This window comes from Malaya genurostris, chromosome 3 (genome assembly GCF_030247185.1).
Source record: "Malaya genurostris strain Urasoe2022 chromosome 3, Malgen_1.1, whole genome shotgun sequence".
NCBI classification, from domain to species: Eukaryota; Metazoa; Arthropoda; class Insecta; order Diptera; family Culicidae; genus Malaya; species Malaya genurostris.
The window spans coordinates 304,745,470-304,763,540 of NC_080572.1; the positions used below are offsets into that span (position 1 = coordinate 304,745,470).

General features: G+C 34.7%; 2 protein-coding genes across 6 annotated transcripts; both read right to left on the reverse strand.

The window, feature by feature from the left end:
* Window positions 1–171: 171 nt before the first annotated feature.
* LOC131434468 (leucine-rich repeat-containing protein 59) lies at window positions 172–1,319 on the reverse strand. Its single transcript, XM_058601198.1, has 4 exons — window positions 1,118–1,319; window positions 1,011–1,070; window positions 644–940; window positions 172–592 (listed from the first exon to the last, which is right to left on the reverse strand). The coding sequence occupies exons 1-4, from the start codon at window positions 1,238–1,240 to the stop codon at window positions 254–256; spliced, it is 819 nt and encodes a 272-aa protein (XP_058457181.1). The 5' UTR covers window positions 1,241–1,319; the 3' UTR covers window positions 172–253.
* Window positions 1,320–2,357: 1,038 nt separating this feature from the next.
* LOC131434464 (adenylyl cyclase X E) lies at window positions 2,358–16,932 on the reverse strand. 5 transcript variants are annotated; one of them, XM_058601191.1, is made up of 17 exons: window positions 16,825–16,932; window positions 16,368–16,533; window positions 16,168–16,304; window positions 15,559–15,721; window positions 15,136–15,497; window positions 14,965–15,080; window positions 14,874–14,909; window positions 14,383–14,814; window positions 8,366–8,516; window positions 8,230–8,304; window positions 8,054–8,178; window positions 7,755–7,997; window positions 7,436–7,697; window positions 7,276–7,386; window positions 3,914–4,182; window positions 3,765–3,859; window positions 2,358–3,706 (listed from the first exon to the last, which is right to left on the reverse strand). In XM_058601191.1, the coding sequence occupies exons 2-17, from the start codon at window positions 16,387–16,389 to the stop codon at window positions 2,883–2,885; spliced, it is 3,423 nt and encodes a 1,140-aa protein (XP_058457174.1). In that variant the 5' UTR covers window positions 16,390–16,533; window positions 16,825–16,932; the 3' UTR covers window positions 2,358–2,882. The 5 variants fall into 5 exon arrangements, with proteins under 5 accessions (XP_058457174.1, XP_058457171.1, XP_058457172.1 ...); XM_058601188.1 differs by having other exon boundaries at window positions 16,168–16,308; XM_058601189.1 differs by lacking the exon at window positions 16,825–16,932 and having other exon boundaries at window positions 14,874–14,900; window positions 16,168–16,308; window positions 16,368–16,590.
* Window positions 16,933–18,071: the final 1,139 nt, after the last annotated feature.

Sequence of the window (18,071 nt, forward strand, 5' to 3'; positions counted from 1 at the left end):
GGATGAAATGAACCCACATGAATGTTCGTTCGACTGTAGTAGTAAAATGCGAGATTTTGTACGCATGCGGAGTTCAAAAGAGACAAAATGTAAATACTTTGTACCGGTTTGGTCAAAATTCTTAGTGTGAGTGAAACAACTCAGTGGGTCGAATAATATATCAGACCTGTATATTGTATATTTTTAAAGATTCTGTACATTGTTTAAGACTATAAAAATTATTCCATATACTCTTATTGAAGCTTCATTCAAACTAATTCAAAATGCCTATAAGCGTTTCAAAATTTACAACAAAAATATACGCAAATAAAACTGCTGTTATAACAAAAATGATTTTTTTCGTGTTAGATCGCTCATTATGATCTATATTACTCGATTTGATTTCATACTTATGATTTTCTAATAACTTCAAACCAGTATTGTGTTTTTCACTTTCCTTGTTGATAGTATTTGTTGCAGATCTTTTATTTTTTTTCCTTTTCTTCCTGTCTTCACTCTCTTTTTCCCTATTTGTTTCCTTCAGTGTTGCTTCCATCTGTTGACGACATTCTAGTTCCTTTTGCTCTTGTTCCTTTCGTCTTTCTTCCATAACCTACAAAATTAAGATTTTCGATACTGTGACATTGAAATACTAATATAAAACCTGTCGTTCAACATCTGCCATAAACGCAGTTGCTTTGCGGGCTGCATCAATGCATCCTCTCTGATCGGAACATGCACCAATAACTTTGGAAAAAGCTGGATTTAATGGATTATTTTTCAGGTCGAGGTACTTAAGTTTCTTCAATCGACCAAAACTCAATGGAAGTCGCTCAATTTTGTTGCTGTAAAGGTTTAAATGCCGTAAATTTTCAAGGTTTCCGAAGTCATCTGTTATCAACTGGATCTTGTTATTACTAAGATCTAATTTGGTTAACTGTACAAGCGAGGTGAAATTTTTCTGAAATGGAAAGCAATTGTATGTTACTCTGAGTGTATGGTTTTTAAACTATTGATTAGACATCACTTACGTTAATAATCGTTATGGCATTATTAGATAAATCCAATATTGTTGCACGTTTCAAAGCTTTCTGCAAATGAATTTTGTAGTTACAGTCTCATGAGTTATTCTACTTACTATGTCATTCACTGGAATTGTCGTTATGTTCATCAAGCTCAAATCAAGTACATTATCATTTAATCGCTCTCGGACATTAATTTTATCTTGATCATCATTACTAAATTTAGCTCTTTTATGCATATTTTGAAGTTTTTTTTAAAATTATTATGTTAATATGAAGATCTTGCAACCGGCGACCGAAACTTGTGATGTTTTAATGTCACTGGTGATGCAAAGAACAATTACTGTAATAACCAAACTTAAGGTATCGTCATTTCTGCTTACTAAATGTGTGTGCATGTTCATTACGAATAGATAAGCATTTCGAAACCACAAGCTCGAAAATATATATTTTTTTTAAATTGACCGTTGCGATGGTAAATTTTTCTTAAGAAATATAAACTAACAAACTCAACTATAGCCAAAATATTGTAGTTTTTTTTCTACGTAAAATTGATTGTTATGCTCTCAAACGAAATGTGATTTTATGCTCTCGAACAAAGCTTTAACCGTTAATACCATGTTCACATTAGGGCTGATATCACTTGATATACCGAGATGATATGCATATCATGTCGAAGTGTTCACATATGATCGAAATGATATCGTTTGACAATCAATGTATTATATTGAATGTTCTCATTTGAAATAAGATCACCTTTCTCTATTAAAATTGAATCAATAATTGAAGTCTTGCATTTTATGGTCTCCGAACGCCAGTATTCGTTGAAAAATTCGAAATTATAATGAGTGTTTATTGTCACTCTCAAAATGACGTTCATAAATGAGTGCGTTCAATGCCATTATCCGTGTTGCTAGTTGCGATTTTTGACAACTCGACATGATATCGTACATAATATCCCGGATATCATGCCAAAATGATAATACGCGTTGACATCAAATTGTATGGGATATCAAGTGATATCGCACATGATACCATCGGATATCAAGTATATCCGTATATCACTTGATATCAGCGCTAATGTGAACATACTATAAGCGAGAATCCTTACACAAGTTTAGCTAGTTTTGTTCAACATATCTTCTATTTGTGGTTCTACTTGTAAAATCAACCATGTATTATGTGTTGTTATCTTTGGTCAACAGTTCTACAGGATATTTCCGAAAATTTAATCTCCAATAAAACGCAGGTGTTTCGTAACGGAAAATTATAACTTACCTGATGATAGAAGTATTACAATATTACTTTCGCTTTCCCGTTAAAATACGTAATTCTTTTAGGATATAGTGGAGTTTATTGGGAATGATGAAATGAATTATTTCTTATTATATTGATCATTTTTCAAAGTTGTTTTTATGATACATTCTATTTTTATGATCTAGTTTCTTTCGTTCCAATCCAGAGTAGATATTTATTAGTCACTAGAAGACATGACACTTCGGTGCAATAGTTGTTTCGCAAACAGCATTAACATTACGTCTGCTCAGCGCATTATGTTGAACCGTTAGGTGGCGTTAGTAGTTCAACATAAACTGCTGACGCACTGATGAGTCAAAGGCGAATCGTAAAATGCTTATTTATTTAAAAAACCGTTTTTCGGTACTAAAGATTCTTACACGGGACTAGCAGTAATTGACTACCATCCTAACTTGGTGCTTTCCTGTAAACCGTTATTCAAACGTTGACTGCATCAGAGTGGTACACCGCATGCTACCATGCCTGGTCACCACCCACTGCAGTGGTTCTTCTGAGAAAAGGCTTAGACTCGAGATATAGGGTGAGGTATACTGTTCATCATATATACACTGTGTCAACGTAATTCTATAATTTTGTTGAAATATCATCTGCTGATCTATTCTTTACAAACTCAAAATTATCGGTAATTTTTAAAAGATATGTTGGTATTTTCCCTCTACCTTTAACAAATATTTGTCCTCTATATTCGCATTGATATCCATAATTTCTCAAAATCTCAGCGCTTTCTTTCGTAACTTGAATTTTTCCAGGAATTCCAGTAGAGTCCATTCTAGATGCCATATTCACAGCATTTCCCCAAATGTCGTACAGTGGTTTGCTTGATCCAACGACACCGGCCATAACTTTTCCATTTGAAATTCCTACTCTTAGTAGTCCAGGATTCGCTTGTTTGAAGTTTTCATTGCTAAAATCTCGTAATGCCTTCATCAATTCTAAAGCAAACTCGGCCATCACAATTGTTACGTTGTTACTATGTCTGGTGTTAGAATTATTTCTACCAGAAAATAGATTTATTTGGTCCGATGTTTTAGGATTCAAACTTCGTCTACCATTAGTCATTAAAGATGTTCTTGTAACACTCGATACTGAGCCAAATGGCCCTAAAGAAGACGACGAATCACAGCGACCCGGATCTAGTCCGCAAGCTGCCATATAGGACCATCCAGCCACTTTTATCTTTTCCACTTTTAAATAACCATCAAAGTATTGCAACTTTTCATCAAAATCACAAATTATTTCATTTAGCACTTTGAGAACACTTTTTTCGTTCTCAACTGAAATATCATTATTTATCTCCATATTTGTTATTGTTGCAAACATAACAGCAACATTTTTGTAATCTTCATTATAAAATTCATTTTTCAGTTGACGATTTATGTAGATTTCAGCTATAAGTAAACATTCAGTTTGAATTCTGTCTGTTATGTTCTTAAAAAATGCACTTACCAACATGAGTGGGTAAAATGTTTTCCACTAGAATTTTATTAGTCTGTTTAGTAACTTCAGCCTCTTCTTTTTGTTTTAGTAGTTGACGTTTCCAACTAGAACGATTATAGTGTGAATACATTATTTCAAAAGATTTATACAATAATTACTTGTAATCCACTCTTGCGATATACTCGGATTGTCGATCTATCCAATGGAATATAATTACTGTGAATATAATCAACATAATATGACCAACTTTTGGGTTCATTCCGGGATTCATGCTAGCACTGTTATCATAAATAAAGCTGAGTTCGAAGAAAATTGTCCATGAGTAAAAAACAAGAATTCCGAGTCCACATACTGCTTTCAATATATAGTGGATTCTTAGAAACAGGAAAACCATTCCAGTAGCCAATGTGAGGCATTGAGTAGCAGTCTGTAAAAAACGTTGTATCAGTTGTTTCAATCGTTGGGTGAGTTTATTCATTTATCGTTATAAACTATTGTATATAGTTTATGTTTGATTTAAATTAACGATTATACGAATTGTGTTCATTGTGGGGTGTGAAATTAATCCAAATAATCCCAAGTAACAATTCGAATGCCTTATGGTTTTGATTATAATTTATTGGAGTTTTGTAATTGATTTATCAATCACTACCTGTTTTATGACAACTATAATAAGTGTCTCTTTTAACCAGTAATATCATAGTTTTCAAAGCTTCTATAAAACCCTTTACCTACACTAAAAATAGAATAAAAATAAAACAATTTGCACTAGAATAAAACCATGCAAACACTCTTAATATTGCTTAGGTTAAGTGTAATTTGCATTAAAAGAAATTTCATGGCCGCCATTATGATGCTCTATACCGTAGCATTTATTGACATCGATTAAACTTCGAAATGCAAAAACGAGGAAATATGTTTGACACTCATGATTCATTTACAGATCGTATGCACAAGTTTTATCGCCACAGAGTAGTTTTATACAAAAATGACGATGAATCACAAAAAACAATTTTCATAAATCATGGAAACTTTCGCAAAAACCGCATTTATTTCAAGGCGATTAGTTATAATTCTTATTTTTATCCTTACATTCACGATAAAAATAAAAGCGCATGAAGTTTTTACGTTCGGAAAAGGTCTCAAACTCGTAATTAAAATATATATTCTTACTGATTGCATTCAAAGTAGACATGACACACATAGTCAAGAAAAATATCATCAAAACGACAGTTTATTCATAGCGGAATTCATTCCATCCAAAGGAATTTATTGTTGATCGTAAAGCTGGTTTCAAAATTTTCTTGAATTTGGAGTTTTAAAGCAGGTTTATGCTGATTCTTCATTTTGATTTATAAACCTTATGAAGAATTTTTTTTTTTTATGACTTCTGGTCAGTCAGTATTTTTTACTTTTTTCGGTTTTTTAACGATATCAAACTAACTAGAGATTATAAGAGGAGAAAGAATATGAAATCATAGAGCCATAGTACTCAAGGAAGAGCAAGGATGTGAAGAATAAAGTGCGGAAAAGTGAGACGTGACAAGGGTCATTTAAGTAAGCAGAAGGCTTCTCGTATCTAAACTTTTACCTTCTACCAGAGGAGTCGAACTTAGGCATCTTAGCGATACGAGTTATCCGAGTCTCTGATATGTCAGAAAGTAAAGGCAAAGGTCGTTTGCCATTTACTGTCCGAGCCGGAATTATGAAGAATGGTCCACTTTGCAGGAACATGCTCTTATAGAGGTTTTCAGTAGGCTTTCGTGGAGTTTAAAGTTTTATTGCAAGATTTATTATGTAGCATTGAAGACAGATACAAGTATTTAATAATATTAAAAATGTTACTTGGGAATATCACATAGTCATATACCATTCGACTGTCATATATCATTCGAGTGTCATATACCATTCGACTCAGTTCGTCGAGATCACAAAATGTCTGTGTGAGTATGTATGTATGTTTGTGTGCATGTGGCAAATAATGTCACTCGATTTTCTCAGAGGTGCCTGAACCGATTTTCACAAACTACAATGGAAATTAATGGTTTTATGATCCCATAGACCGTTATTGAATTTTATCCCGATCAAACCTCCGGTTCCGGAATTACAGGACGATATACACCAAAAGATTTAAAAAAATTGTCACTCACTTTTTTCAGAGATGGCGTCACCGGTTCCCACAAACTTAGACGAAAGGTCTTATTGTTCCATTTCCGACTTCCGGTTCCAGAATTACAAGCAATATGTGAAAATCTATGAGAAAATGCGCACTGAATTTTCTCGGGAATTTTTTAACCGATTTTTATAAACTATTGCCGTTTGTCATTGAAAAACACTGGTGGCGTGGATTGCCCTGATTTTGCACTTTCGAGCAGAAATGCAATATTTTTGGTTTCATTTTTTATCAATCGGCATGTGTTTTTTGCATGAATATTCTTCGGTGTTTTAGATCTCATGACATTATTTTAATGACCGTCGTTTCAAGCGGCAATTCAAAGTTCTATTCACTGTAATGTCGAAACTGCAAATCGGATCGAATTTGAATCTAAACGTGTAATAATCGTTTTAACATTCCATGAGATGTCTAAAGTGGAACTTAACTTTAGAGATTACGATTATTTACGGTACTACCAGAACCGGTATGGATAAAAAATAAATATGACGAGTAAATTGCAGTAGTTTTGAGTCCAACTTTGAAGCTTTTTTGGATTGTCATCTTCTATATAGGTATGAATTTTAAAAACTCATCACCCTGTAATTCCAGAATCGGATGATATTCATTAATTTTGAATGTTAAATTTGAATTTTTGTTTTTGAAATTCGATTTGGCTTTTTTCTAGAAAACGATTGAGCTTTGGGAAAATATTCGATACTGGAACCGGAATTCTAAAATCGGTGTAGCTGAAGTCAGTTAAATCCACTTCAGGAGCTATATAGCTTACATTTGATTCAAACTGTTCGAAAATCAGTGTAGACATCTTTGAGGAATCGTGGTGCGAATTAAATCAATAGCGTTCAGGGTGACGGGGAGACTTTCCATTTACGACTAGTTTGATCAAAATCGGTCCAGCCATCTTTGAGATCTCGACCTCTTTGTTGACAACACACATACAGACCCACATACACACACAAACAAATTTCTTAAAACTAACTAAACTCATTTTGACTGGGACGATCAAACTTCAATCCAAAAAAATATTTTATTATCACTTTGAATGCGGGTGAATTTTATGCGGATCCGGCTTTCATTTCCGAAAATACAAAGTGCAAGGTGATGAAAGTTTAAAATGTCTAACCGTCATATGATTGACGACACAAAATAGTATGAAATTATCAAACTATTTACAAGTTCAAATAAGACTTTTTGATGACCGTTAAAACTTCCTTCGGTTACGAAAATAGTCAAAATATCCAATTTGATAGTTGCATCCACTACTCATGAAATATTGAAGAGAAAGAAAACAGCACACCAATAGGAAGATTAAAACAGGTTTCTAATGTCATCATAACCGTTGCTTACCCATGAATTCGTACAATATATTTTAGTTGTACTAAACTGGTTCGGTGCGTTAATTCGCTTGTCTTCGAGAATATGTTCCAATTCCTGCTTGCACTCAACCTGAAAGTAATACTAATTTTACTTATGACTATTCGAGTTTAATATATTCTTATGAACTTACAAGATAGATTAAAGAGCATAGCACAAGTATGACAACAGTAACAAGATAAATCATTGTCCGAAGTGTGAAATTTCTCATTATGTTGTTTGAAAATTCGTACAACATCCTCAAAGCTGCTGATTGCGGTTTTCGAACTCGAAGCAAGTCTTCTGAGGAATATGGAGTATACACATCCCAAAGTTTTTTAAACCAAGTAATAGGAATGAATGAAAACAGTATTCCTCCGGAAGTTGACATGATCATCCAAAAGTAAAACCCTGAACTAATTTGGTGGTAAATAAATCAATAGCTGTCCTGCGATCAATCCAAGATTACTTACGCATTATTGAAAATTTGTATAGAGAAGATACATAGAAACACTACGAAACTCATTAAAACACTATATTTTAACATCAAATCTGGTTCTTTTGTGTATGACCACTCCCAACGTTTGTTTTCGAAACACATGAAAAATGGAGATATATTGTCCAGACGATGGTCACTATTACTGTATGCATTTGAAAACTGCGTCACTGTTGTATGGTGTGAATGAATACGAGCGGTTGAAAAAATTTTGTTGAATCTGAAATATTGGTTGTGATTTATGTAGACATTCAATTTTGGTCGAATATTTGTTACTGAAATTTTCCGATTGGCATTCGATCTAACTCATGAGCCATCTCCACATTTGTTTGTTTCATTATATCACGAAATTGCTCCATTGAATTTTGCATGAAATTCCGACTTATCAAACTTCGTTCTTTCTAAAATAAATAAATTATACATATATGTCATTGCTTCTCTGTTAGGTCTACCTTATTTTGGATTGTCTTCCTCTTAACTCCAACCGATAATCGGGTACTGGTAGAAGAGTCTTGTAGAATTTGGTACTGTAATCAAAACATTTTGTTTGCCTGGTTAATGCTTTAAAACTACATTCTTCTAACTTACACTACTATCGTCATAAAATTGAGGAACGATAAAGAACGTTTGAATGTTATGCTTGATTAGAACAGGGTCTGTTTTGGCTTTTTCTGTTCCTTCCTCATAAATGTATTCACCATCTAATAATTCTAATGTTTGCATAGTCACATGCACTTTGCTGCAAAAGAAAGGAAGGGCTATATATATGGTCATTTTACGAAGTAAATTTCAAATAACGTAAACTTTTGTACGAACGTACTTCACAAAAAAAGTGTTTTTGCAAAATATGAAAATATGTGCTATGCAATACTCTAATTCTGTATTTTTTAAATTGATACGACGAATGGTTGCCGGAAAACGCTGTTTAAACTCGATTCAGAATCCGGTTCATTGATATTTATGAATACCATTATAATATGGGTATTTTCAGAGCTGATTTCATGAGTAGATGCCGGAAAATAATGTTTGAGGTAGTTCTGAAATTCAAGATGGCGGCTTTTGGTTTAAGAATATTTCTGAAAAACACTGTAATGTGTAAATTTATGGAACACAATTAACAGATCGGCTGAAAAGTTCGTATCGTTTCTATGAGAGGGCGCCACTAGAATTAAATCCATACCATTTTCAGGTAGTACCAACCTTCAAAAGATACGTGTATAAATTTGACAGCTGTCTGATTATTAGTTTGTGAGATATTGCATTTTGAGTGAAGCTACTTTTGTTATTGTGAAAAAATGGAAAAAACAGGAATTTCGTGTGTTGATGAAACACTACTTTATGATGAAAAAAAGTGCCGCCGATACCAAAAAATGGCTTGATGAGTGTTATCCAGACTCTGCACCGGGCGAAGCAACAATTCGTAAGTGGTTTGCAAAATTTCGTACTGGTCATATGAGCACCGAAGACGATGAACGCAGTTGACGTCCAAAAGAGGCTGTTACCGATGAAAACGTGAAAAAAATCCACAAAATGATTTTCAATGACCGTAAAGTGAAGTTGATCGAGATAGCTGACACCCTAAAGATATCAAAGGAACGTGTTGGACATATTACCATGCTGAAATTGAACGAATTGGGTTTCGAATTGCTCCCTCATCCACCGTATTCTCCAGATTTGGCCCCCAGTGACTTTTTCTTGTTCTCAGACCTCAAGAGAATGCTCGCTGGTAAAAAATTAAGAAGCAATGAAGAGGTAATCGCTGAAACTGAGGCCTATTTTGAGGCAAAGGACAAATCGTACTACAAAAATGGTATCGAAAAGTTGGAAGATCGCTATAATCGCTGGATCGCCTCTGATTTTCAATGACCGTAAAGTGAAGTTGATCGAGATAGCTGACACCCTAAAGATATCAAAGGAACGTGTTGGACATATTACCATGCTGAAATTGAACGAATTGGGTTTCGAATTGCTCCCTCATCCACCGTATTCTCCAGATTTGGCCCCCAGTGACTTTTTCCTGTTCTCAGACCTCAAGAGAATGCTCGCTGGTAAAAAATTAAGAAGCAATGAAGAGGTAATCGCTGAAACTGAGGCCTATTTTGAGACAAAAGACAAATCGTACTACAAAAATGGTATCGGAAAGTTGGAAGATCGCTATAATCGCTGGATCGCCTCTGATGGCAATTATGTTGAATGATAAAAACGAATTTTGGCAAAAAAAATGTGTGTTTCTATTAAACGATACGAACTTTTCAGCCGAACTGTTAATGAACAGATGCAAGAAAATGTTTTAAGTCGTTATGAAATTCTCGAAGGCGGTATTCCTTTATTTTGTATGTTTCTGGAAACCCCTTATAATATGCGTATTTTCGAAACGGGTTTGATGAGGAGTTGCAGGCAGGGCCACTGAGAGAAAATATGGGCCCGGGGAGATTGCAATATTACGAGCCCTTATTTATGAGAATAAACCCTCCGTGTATTTCCCAAGTCTGGCCAGGGGAGATTCCTCACCCTTCTCGGTGCCCTGCTTGCAGGAAATTCCGATGAACCCGAAGTCGCTTTCAAGAAATTTGCAACAGCTTTAAACATTCTTGTCCGACTTTTAGTCATCAAGAATACTCATTTCCAGCACTTACTCAAACATCAATTTCCAGCACCTACTAATCAAATCTGCTTCTAAATGCCCAAATTTAAAGGTTATCTAAATTTAAACGTTTTTTTATTAAACGAATATGTAATATAACCTGATCTATATTTTAACGGACATCGGAATATCAATGAGCCGGCAGTCGCCATTTTAGGTTTTCAGAACCACCTTAAAGCTCAAACATTGCATTCACTTGAAAATTCGGCTAGTGAAAATTGTGTCATATACCATTCGACTTAGTTCGAGTTTGAGTTGAGCAATGTCTATGTGTATGTATGTTCATTTGTATGTATGTGTATGTATGCTTCAAATGAAGTCTCTTGTTTTTCTCAGAGATGATCGGACCGATTTCCACAAATCTAGGCTCAAATGGTGTTATGGTTGCAAAGTCTGCTATTGTTTTTCACCGGTAACGAGAGAACAGAGTACATTATGTTTAATATTGCAACCCAGACAGCGACAGCTATTTGGAGCGACGATGCGAACAAGGAAAATAAAATAAAATTTGACTCAAAGCTGTTTCAATCTGCAGCGCGTCTTAGTAGAGGCCAACCGAACTGATTTAGTCTATACCGATTACTGAAGCACCGCAAATAATGTTCATAGCGGAACTCACTTCATTTTTTCAGAGATGACAACCGACTTTTACAAACTAAGCCTAAAATAAAAAGAACTGCGCTTAAATTGTATCTGGATCCAGCCTCCGGTTCCACAATCACAGGGGGTAGTGTGTTGAAAAATTCTAACCTTCGTATACAGCGACGATGCAAAAAAGGATAAATTCTATTGAACTTGGTTCTAAACTATTTTTTTTAGCTTATATTAGTTGGTGGTCAAACGAACAGTCTTCAGCTATACCGGTTCCCAGTTCCTAGTACCTGAATTAGCGTTCATATACTCCTAAACTAATCGAGCTTCATTTTTTCAGAGATAACTGAACCGATTGCTACAAACTTAGGCTCAATTGAGAATTTTTGTGACACTTAAGTCTGCTATTGAATTGAATTCGGATTGGACTTCTATCTGGTTCCTGGTCTCTAGTGTGCTTCAAAATTTATTCGCAGCCATTGATGTGAAACAAGGCAACAAAAATATCTAATGATGTACAATCAAACAGTTCAATCAATCGTCACACTTTTGAATCCGCAATTGCACGAAATAACATCAATATCCCAAATGTATGCAATAAAAGCTTTGTACATACTTGCGATACGGATTTCGATACTTAAGCTTCTCTTCGCCGTTATAGCGTTAAGTTTCTCTACCATTCTGCGATTTCGGCTGAAGTGATAAACTTTTTCTCATTATTAATCGAGTTCATCTTATATAATTTAGAAATTATTTTTAAGCTCTCAATATTTACCCTGAGGTAGTTGGAAATTTCTCAGGCGAAAACGACATAACATGGAATTTCATCCGAACTAGCATGCCGCAAGATCAGAGCATACCGATTAAAGCTTCAAATCGTTTTATGGCACATTTGTCTCGCTGTCTATCAACAACCTACCTCTAGTATGCTACACGTAGGACTGAAACGTTAGCTATAATTTCGCTTATATTTATAGATTCGCGTGCTTCCAACAGATTCGCTTTTGCATCGATTGGCCAATCAGAGCGATGCTTCGACATTGATATATCGCTTACACTGGTAGCTATTAATCAACATTTCAATGATATACAATTAAAAATACATGGCTATTAACATTCACATCATTACCTGGAAATATTCCCAATCACTTGATGAAATAATTTTACTGATTGAAATTAAACTGACTTAGCTGTAAGTGTTCAAAAGCTGACCACATTTCTACTTGTATTTACCTTGAATTTCTAATTCGCACCCCTATATAGAAAATAAAGATGTGTTCCACATCAAAAGTCTTCCAAATGTGACTCAAAACTGTTAATGGTTATGTTAGTTTATGTCCACACAAGTTTTTATTAACGTTTCAATGGAAAGGTTCTTGAAGTATCCAACATTGATATTGTTTTTTACGGTTTTTGATGATATCAAACCAGCTAGAGATTATATGAGGGGAAAGAATATGAAATTATAGAGCCGCACAGATAAAAATATTTTGTAAATTTACATTTATTTTCATGCACATACTCGGAGCAGGCAAAAAAATTACAAAACTAAGCGGTTTATAAATATACAGTCTTGTTCAATTAAAAACTAAATGAATATTAATGTAATTTTACATCAATTACGGTTTTAAATCAGATTTTCGTTTCAACTGACGTCTATTTCATAGTACTATCGGTTTACATGCCGTGTAAGTTTCATCATTTCTTTCTGTGCATAGTACTCAAGGAAGAGCAAGGATGTGAAGATAAAGTGCGGAAAAGTGAGGCGTGACAAGGGTCATTTAGGTAAGCAGAAGGCTTCTCGTATCTAAACTTTTACCCAAGGATGTGAAGATAAAGTGCGGCAAAGTGAGGCGTGACAAGGGTCATTTAGGTAAGCAGAAGGCTTCTCGTATCTAAACTTTTACCTTCTACCAGAGGAGTCGAACTTAGGCATCTTAGCGATACGAATCATCCGAGTCTCTGATATGTCTTGATGGGTTCGAAAACAACACCCCCCTCTACCGCCCTCTGAAACTGAAGAAATTATTACAACAAAAAAATGTCTAAAACATGTCCAATTTAGCCCCGGTCTCCTCTATATTATGAAAACACCCTCCGATTTTTTTTCTGGGTACGTGCCTGACTAGAATGAACCAGTCCAACAAAAATATTTTCCATACAATTTCGGGAATGCTCATTAACTGTAATTTCCAAGACAACTATGCTTATTTCAATCTTTGTTAGTCTGAAAAAAAGGGTTCCAAGAATAACGAGTTTTATAAAAATTAATCAAATTATATTACGGATATGAAATCATTTAGCTACATTTATTCAAATTCAAACATAGCTTCTTTCAATTGGGTATTTTTTCGCATATAGTATATAGTAACAAGCTAACCTTTCGTCTTTACTTCAGTCTGTTGTACGTGTACTAACAATAGTATGTTTGGATACATTGTTTAATTTACTTATCGTCTTACTTTGAATCTTTTAGTGATAAAGGGTAGTAAAAAGCACACTATCATTTTATATAAGTATCTTATTTAATGATAACACAATATTCTGTTCGTTATAGATGATTCTGTCTAGTTGAGGGCGTTTGCCCGGATTTCCCAAAGCTAGGGGCTATCCCTCAGTTAAAAACGATGAGGCGTAGCCGCATTAAACCTTTTTAAATGGCAGAAAATTAGAACAAATTCTATTAAGCAGCATGTTGATCTGTTATGCCAAATGATCATTATGCCAAATAACTATTATGTCAAATAACCATTATGCCAAACGGTATTATACCAATAATATTCTAGCGACTAATGCCTGCGGATGTATGGTTTTCTGGACTTTGGTACATTCTGGGAATCTTTTTCTGGATTTTCTTACTTTCAAGAGTTTGTATTTCTAGAGATTAGTACTTTCTAGGCAATGAATTTCTGGGGGAAAAGCTTCGAGTTTTTATGTTCTGGAGAAAGGTTAATATTAGGTTAGAATTACTTTTCACCCTAACTAGAACTCTATTTTGGACGATTACATAACCTTTGTTTCCGTTTTAAACCTATTTTAGAGCTTTTGAAACTGAAATTCCTACACTTTTCGAGAATTGTTATACATAGAAATCAAACACGAAACGAATTGTAATTATTACTTTAGTCCACCAGTACGTTAATTATATTCACCGCTTGGAAGCTTAAAGATTTCAAAATTTTATTTTCATATGTTTATTGATAAATGTTGATTAAATTTGATTCATGGTTTCATCATTAAATAAAAAAAATTAAGAACCCGATTGATTAATACTTAAACATAAATATTCACTAGTAGCATTAGGTTGAGATTTGATAATTTTCAAATATGTCAAATAGTATTAAAGCCGAAGGTGATTTACAAAACTTACCCAGCTTCCCCAGTACTTTCCATTTTATTTGCTATAATTACATCTTTAGACCAGATGTCATATTGCCATTTACATTGACCGATAACACCTGAAATGATACTTCCCGAATGAATACCAATTCTCATGTCAATGTTTAAATCGCGGGACATCCGAACCTCACGAATATCTTTGATCATGCGTAGTCCTAAGTCAACGCAACTTTTCGCATGATATTTATTTCTGATTGGTACACCAGACACGCAATAGTAGCAATCTCCCAAAAATTTAATTCTCAATACGTTATATTCTTTGGCTGCTTCATCGAACTTAACAAATAACTCATGTAGAACATCTACTAGAGTCCTCACTGGTAGTTGTGTAGTAATGTAAGTGTAGTTCACAACATCTGCATATAGAATAGTTACGTCGGTGTGTTTCTGAACATAAAGTTTGCTGGAATTAAATCGAAATCAGATCGTTTAAAATTTTATCGCAATCAAAACATGGTTTACTTTATTGATCTCCATTGTGTCCCAGTCCTGAAAAAACTATAGTGCTTTCATAAGCAGAAAAGTCTTACTATTTCAAAAACGAACTATTTACTTTTGTGTGTTGATTGTATCACGACGACCATTGCGCATCTTTTCGATCATGACGCGTATATCTTTTTCCATGATCTCAGCTGTATGTTCGGGTAGTATACTAAGTAATAATTCTTTCTGAAAATAAATAGTTCACTGAATTACTTATCTCATTGCCATTACATTTGTTTACCTCTTGATTTCTAGCAAATTTTAGTAACAGATTACCTTCAACAAGCTCCCGTCGATCTAAAAAGGTTCTTCGGATTGCGGCTTCGTTCATCAGACGAAAATATAAACCAAAAAAATTCAAACATATAAAATAAATTAATTCTGTCACAACTTTGATTGCCATATCTGACTCCAAACGGTATGAAATTAGTGTCATTATGATTAAATAACAGATGGTAGTTGCACTGCCCAAAATAATTGCATGAAGATTATCACTTAACGGCAGGAATATGTAAATTGCAAAAATTATATGACTAGCATAAGATGGCCTCAAGGGAGGATTTATAAAACTAACTGCTGCATGATAAAGAGGAATCATCAAATCTGTGTAAAATATATAGAAAATTAATTTGGAAGCATCATACTAGTATACCACATGTAATACCTGTTATAATTAGCGTAAAAACGGCTGCACAAGATGTTACATACGGAACCCAGGGATGAGCCTTTACTAATTCTTCTTTGAATGCAGCAAATAGTGAAATCCAAACTATCAAACTTCCAAACGTATAACAAATGAGATCTGGATGTATCGCAGCCGTAGGATGCTGTAAAAATGTGTTTATTTTCTGTATATCGCTTTAAATGAAACAAAAATTGTATTTAATTTCATTACATTAAAAGCTTTTTTTTATTGTTTAGCCACCAATGTTACAAAATAGTATTTCGGTGTGCTATTTGCAACATTCATCATTGTATCAGTTCTTAGTCTGTTACATCGTTGAAGGATGCAAATAACACACCGCAATACTAGTATCTGTGTCTGCTGCTATTTCGTGACATTAAGGATGAAATAGTGGAACAGTTTTAATGTAGAGAAATTTCATGGAATTTTTTTTTCTCTGAAAGCGATTTTGTTCATTCTACTAACCGCTTAGAAAAGTAATTTCTGTTCCGGGTGAACGACACCATAATCAGGTTAAAACCGGGTATAAATAAACTATAAAAAAAAGTAATTTCTTTTCATAATTATGCATGATAAATTATATCCTACCTCATCTCCTGTTACTATGACAACCACATGGGCCACACTCACAAATGTTTGAAGAACGACGAATATTGATAGATAACTTCGTTGTACTCTAGCCATATATTTGTCGTAAAATACTTCCAGTCCTAAATTGACACATTCTTGCTGTCGGAAAATATCTACATAAAACTGAGTTTTAAAAAAAACTTATATGTTTTGATTACTCTCAAAAACCCCAGCTCCCATTTTTTGAGTGCATAGTAATCAGCATCTGCCTCTTGAGTTTGATCCATATTGTTGTAAAATATAATTTAGAGTTGCGTTGGCTCCTTACGTCCGTTATGTTTCGTTACATTTATGCAGATGTTAGCAATTGCCAGTTGAAAATGTCTGATTCAAATAGAAATTACATTGTTTAAACTACTGTTCGCGTATGAAACAGTCAATAGGTTGCGACGTCAAGTGATAACTAATCAACAGGTGAAAATGATAAGCCTCAATGGTATGTCATATTGGCACTTCCATGAGCATACTATTTGATAAGAAGAAACATCGGTGGTTGTATATTTTCGTCACCACAGAAGTGTTGACGAAAATATATCCGGTAATCATATCAGCATCGACTTAAGAAAGTTTATAGGATCTTGATAATTGTATTATTGATGTCTTCGAAATACATACCATATCCGTCAGGTTAGAACCGACTTGTCTCTTGCTGTATGTAGAAGTCATCTCCACTTCACTTACTTCCATTGCCGATATCTGCACTCTACTACAGATGGTTTGCGACTCCTTCCGTTCAAGGGCGCGTTGGTTTTCCACGAGCATAGCCCAGGGCTGGTGGTCGTAGAGGATCGCTGGTCTAATTAGCGAGTTTGCCAAGAAACTAAAACTATCGAATAGCATTGTTTGTTGTTATTGCAAATCAAATAAGAAGCATTCTAAGCAAAGTTGACCAGTGCTCAACTGTGGATAGGAATTTTGGAAGTAAAACAAATGGAAAAATTATACCAACAAATGGATAAAACGGTTGTAGTCTTCTTGACCTTTCTGAGCTAAATGTGGTTCATAAAATTAGGATGTTTAAAACACACGTACAAAAGGTGAATCTGAGACAAGAACTGAGAGCGTACAAAGTGAAAAGCGCACTCAACCGAGATGACAAGCTAAATTTTACTGCAAGAAGATTTTAAACTGCTTTTACACCATAGTGCAATGGATGATTGGCCATATGTAGCTGTGGTCAAAAATTAAAATGTTTCGTATATTATCACATAAGCACCCTCTCATTCTGCTACTAACGCAGAAGGCGACAGCATCCAATCGACGCCGTTTTATTGACCACTTGTCATGATAGTCATGGGATAGGAACTTGTGAGCACTTAATTACCTCACTCTTTGATGACTAGAAGTAAGGAATCTAGTTAAGCGGAAACTCTTAATGTCTTAATCAACTGTTTCTAATGAACATATAGCTCTATTATTCAGAAATAAAAAATCGGTTTTGATGAATTATTATGTTGAAAATCAAGAATCGGCAGCCCATTGATTTCTTCGTGTTGCCATAATACCTTCGTTTTATTTTGCTGCTTCGCCATAGTGGTGCTCGTCATAATACTATTTTCATTCGTCAATCACCTAACACTCAATCGTTAGAAGGCTGTCGCTTGAGTCCCTGTTTCCCAGTCGGTAGTAATGTTTCCAGCCGCCAGCCTGTCATTCTCACCGTGATCGATCCATATTGTCCGCTGCGCGCCTCTTCTTCTAATACCGTTCGGATCATTGGACGGTTTGGACCTCCCAGCAACTGATGCAGTTCATGGTTCATTCGCCTTCTCCACATACTGTCTTCCATCCGCACTCCGCCATAGATGGTTCGCAACACCTTCCGTTCGAAAACACCCAGTGCACGTTGATCTTCCACAAGC

Bases quoted from the DNA above. Each gene is read 5' to 3' on its own strand.
- LOC131434468 (XM_058601198.1), bottom strand. From the start codon at position 1,240: ATGCATAAAAGAGCTAAATTTAGTAATGATGATCAAGATAAAATTAAT. The intron at 1,071-1,117 runs GTAAGTAGAATA...ATTCATTTGCAG, and splicing joins CAATTCCAGTGAATGACATA to AAAGCTTTGAAACGTGCAAC. The intron at 941-1,010 runs GTAAGTGATGTC...TTTCCATTTCAG, and splicing joins ATGCCATAACGATTATTAAC to AAAAATTTCACCTCGCTTGT.
- LOC131434464 (XM_058601188.1), bottom strand. From the start codon at position 16,436: ATGGATCAAACTCAAGAGGCAGATGCTGATTACTATGCACTCAAAAAA. The intron at 14,815-14,873 runs GTAAACCATGTT...ATTTAATTCCAG, and splicing joins ACACAATGGAGATCAATAAA to CAAACTTTATGTTCAGAAAC. The intron at 3,860-3,913 runs GTAATTATTGTA...TAATCGTTCTAG, and splicing joins ATCGCAAGAGTGGATTACAA to TTGGAAACGTCAACTACTAA.